This window comes from Sturnus vulgaris, chromosome 14, assembly GCF_052056855.1.
Source record: "Sturnus vulgaris isolate bStuVul1 chromosome 14, bStuVul1.hap1, whole genome shotgun sequence".
NCBI lineage: Eukaryota > Metazoa > Chordata > Aves > Passeriformes > Sturnidae > Sturnus > Sturnus vulgaris.
This window is the reverse complement of record NC_142256.1, coordinates 12,800,359-12,804,664: the sequence shown is the minus strand read 5'-3', so window position 1 is coordinate 12,804,664 and position 4,306 is coordinate 12,800,359. Positions and strand designations below refer to the sequence as shown.

Here is a 4,306-nt window from a genome sequence, read left to right as displayed (position 1 = left end):
GCTGCTGGACAGTGTGTGGGGCTCAGCATGCCCATGTAGCAGTGGGACACTGCATGTTCACTTCCTGCAGCATTTTTGTCACAAGTGACCACACTGAATCAAAGAAAGGACCATCTGGCCTGTGTACATGTTACCTGCTATGAGAAAGGTATAAAAAGGTGCACTTGGTGGCTTTACTTTCCCAAAAGAATACCCTCCTACCTTCAGCAGTCTGCAGAAACGTGTCTCCACACATTATCAGGATCCCAGGCTGAAGCAAGATGGAAGGATATTTGATACATTTTAAATACGTCTCTAGCAATTTATTTTAAAAAATTAAAATATACAAAATAAATGTCAAAATTTTTTTTACAGGTAGGTACAAAAGTATCTGCACTGCTTTATTTACACATTCTCTAGTGAGAATCTCTTTTAGAAAATCAGTTTAGGGCATAATGCTCATCACGTATGCAATTGTAGCTATGGTGTAATGGTCCTTCAGTACATTTAGACTTCTTGTGTTACACTTAACACTCGCCTGATCTCAGCCATACAAAAAAGCTGATATTTAAAATGCCATCAGTATAGTTATTTGTCAAAACCTTGCCTCTGTGTAAAACTTGAGTTCTTGCTGTGAAAAGGAAGGAGGAATAAATCCCCATGTATGACAAAAACAGATTCTCCTTCAAACAACTGGTGAAGGAATGGGCACAAAACAAAGGGAAGAGGAGAGAGGAATGTCACCACTGCGGGGACACCCAGCTGCACTGACATCAGCCCACACCATCCCCAGTGCCTACAGGAAAGACTCAGGCTCCCCTTCCTTGCCCATGGGGGTTTCAGCATCCCTGAAGCAGCTGCCCTTCCTGGCGGAGGAGCTCTCGCGGTGGCTGTTGAGCTGATAAACTCTCCTCTTGAACAGGCGGTGCAGCTTCTCCTGGAACTGGTTGCCAATGAAGCAGTAGAGCAGGGGGTTGATGCAGCTGTTGGCAAAGGCCATGCAGATGCCGAAGGGCAGCGCCGTGTCGATGACCCCCAGCACCTCACAGCTGTCGATGACGTCCATGTGAGCCAAGGCATTCAGGAACGTCAGGACGTGGAACGGCAGCCAGGAAATCAGGAAGGCCATGACAACGGCAGCCACCAGCTTTAGGACTTTGTCCCTCTTCTGCCTGCTTTTCCCAAACTCCTGTGCTTTCAGCAAGTGCCTCCTGATGCAGATGTAGCAGGTGGTGATCACTGCCAAGGGGATGAAGAAGCCCAGGGTGTTTTTCAGGAAGGCGGTTGCCACCGACCATTTTGCATAGTTCTCATAAGGAAAGGCCATAATGCAAGCTTTGACCTCCAAGCTTTCTACATAGTAAGTGTCTCGGAAATAAAACGTTGGGAGGGAGGACAAACAGGCGAGGCCCCACACAACCAGTGCTACAAAATAAGCTTGTTTTGGAGTTCTCCTCTGGGAGTGAATAGGATGGACAATGGCGTGGTACCGGTCCACGCTCATGCACGTAATGAAAAAAATACTTGCAAACATATTCAGACACAGGACAGAACTGGAGATCTTGCACATGAGAGACCCAAAGAGCCAGTTGTATCCCTGAGCATAGTAGGTGGCCCAGAAGGGGAGGGTGGCCAGGCACAGCAGGTCTGCCATGGCCAGGTTGAAAATGTAGATATTAGCAACTGTCTTGGGGCCAGTGTGACGACAGAGCACCACAACCACCACACTGTTACCAACCAAGCCAAGAACAAAAACTGCAGAGAAGAGGGCTGGAATTAGTGAAAACTGATAATCTGAAGAGGTGAGGGGGCAGGGAGGGGATGAGTGTGGCACAGCTGATGAGTTTGTCAGTGCTGTAGACAGGACATGGAGACTTTCCCTGGTGGTGACAACCAGGGAGTAGTTGCTCTGCATGTTGGTGCTGGTGGAAAGGGAGTTTCTTCAGGAAATTCATGGGCTGGCAGCACTTTCCTATCACATCACTCACCTGCAGAACAGAAACCATGTTAGATGTGCACTCTGCAGCTGTCTTAGCCCTGAAACCACACAGATGCAATAAAATAAAAACCATTTGAAGTTACATCAGCAAGCTGAGTGCTAAAATACCAGGCAGCCCTGCTGAACTCCTTACCTCCAACCCACTGACAAGACACAATTAGCCCTAGGGAGGTCACAGCACTTTTTAATTAGCCTGGCAGAGAAGAGAGCAGCTGGGGTTTATCTGTGATTACAGATGGTGCTTTGTGTGGCCAGCGGAGCAGAAGGATTATGGACTCAGGAGCTGGAAACACTTTGGGAACTTCTGTGACCCAAAGGCCACGCTGAAGCTCCTCATGATTCTTTTCTCAGTTTTCTCATGCTATTTCCAGCACTCTGAGCTGTTAAAATAATATAAAAAGGCAGCAGTCATCAGTGGAGATCAGGTACGTCACACCTGAGGGTCTCCTGGGGCTCCACAGGCATGAAAGCAGCCTTTTAACAGGACTATTAGGAAAGCAAGCTGTGATTTATTATTATTATTATTATTATTATTATTATTATTATTATTATTATTATTATTTTCTAATCACAAGGCTGGACACAAAGACATTGAAGGGTTTGCAAAATGTCATTATATCTGCATCTCCTTCCCTCATGACAGCTTTAATCAGAACAGTATAAGAGAGAATTTCAATGTAGACACAAGCAATAAACTCAGTCCTTGCAGGCACTGGATTTAACAGTACTATGTGCCATTCGTTTAGAAATATCAGGACTGGATTTCAGGAGGGAAAATGTAGCTATAAAACAGCTAAAATAAGAGAGTTAATTGACAGGTCTGTCTGTTGCATTTCAACAGCTTGTGTCTGCACTCCGAGCAGGACATTTTGCAAACGTTAAGACTTTCTAAGTCAATGAAGAAGATATCATACCCAAATGTTTTATTTTACATACTAGAAAGAGGCAATTAATTTTTAATTAAGTTTTTGTGGAACCAAAAGGCATTTAAGAATTCTCAAGGAGCCCTAAAAATAACAGAAATTTTCACCAAGACAACAGATTTGGGTAATGATCTCTCATTTAACAGAAGGCAACTGATCATTTCAAACATATTTTTCTGTATTAACAGTTTAATGTACTGTAGCTTATCATTTGCTCAGTGCAAAATATGCAATATACTACTTTGTGTATACTGACAAAAATTTAATTTTAAATTGTCTCAACAATGAAAATTCAGCAGGGGAATTCCTGCAGAGTGCTGGTATTTAAAGTCACAAATAGTTGATCATAAGCCCATGGCCTGTATTCAAACAGGTCCTAAACCCAATGAAAGCTTTTTTGTTTGGGAACAAAAATATTCAGAGAGAGTCTGGAGTCCCATTTCCCCCTTTATGTCCTGAGCCCTTTACTTTAACATATAGAAGCTGAAGTCTCAGAACCAGTCACAAAGCATTACATCCCTCACTGACTCCCAGCAGAGGCACCACACCTTCATTACTTGTAGTGCATTACAGAGAACAAGGTTTCATTGACAAACACACTCCCCCCCTCTGCTCATCAACAGCTGCTGCCTTAGGATCTGCTCCGAGCTCCTCATTCCTGCTCTCGCTGCAGGCATCAGACATTCCAGCACAAACTGAATCCAACCCATGGAAATCGTGTTCTAACAGCAGATAGGAAACTTACCTCTCAAGCCTCGCATTCATCTGGATGTGGCTCTAGAATTCCGTTCTCCTTTTTTCCCTTTTTCTTCTGTGAGTATCACCACCAGCAATCTGCTCTCTCATATCTTCCCTTTTCCCACTGGGAGGCTTTAACCTACATAACTCCAGAACTCAAATATGAATGCCTGCCAGCTTCTTTTCCTTTTGGAAGCAAAACAGTTTGAGAACCCCCCTTTCCAAGGCCACGTGAGCACATGCAGTAAATCAGGAGAGAGTAATAAGACAGCCAGGAAAAAAAAAAAAAAGCAAGCAAGAAAAAGGAAATTCACACAAATATCCCTGTGGTTTTCTACTGCAGCTCTTGGGCCAGGAGGATACACCCACACACAGCCCCTTTCTGCCCTCCACGTGTACACACAACATGTGGGAGCCTCCACGAAAGGATTTGTTCATCTCTGAGGGCTGAGGGATTCCCATGCAGTTCGTGGAGTCCTAGCACTGGGTAACACATTGGAGAATGAAATAGGCTATTAGTCCTGGCAGAATTGACTATAATGTGAACACAGAGAGACAGATCGTGGAGGAACACCACTGCATTCACAACAGCATTGCCTGTGTAAGGAGGCTGATCCCATCTCCCAGTCAGGATGGGAAAGCCACTGCAGGGACTGAGGAGGGCAGC

General features: G+C 44.7%; 1 protein-coding gene across 1 annotated transcript; it reads right to left on the bottom strand.

Annotated features, from left to right (window-relative positions):
* Positions 1-276: 276 nt before the first annotated feature.
* AGTR2 (angiotensin II receptor type 2) lies at positions 277-4,024 on the bottom strand. The gene is made up of 2 exons (XM_014886088.2): positions 3,647-4,024; positions 277-1,967 (listed from the first exon to the last, which is right to left on the bottom strand). Exon 2 carries the CDS (start codon positions 1,892-1,894, stop codon positions 776-778), a length of 1,119 nt encoding a protein of 372 aa, XP_014741574.1. The 5' UTR covers positions 1,895-1,967; positions 3,647-4,024; the 3' UTR covers positions 277-775.
* Positions 4,025-4,306: the final 282 nt, after the last annotated feature.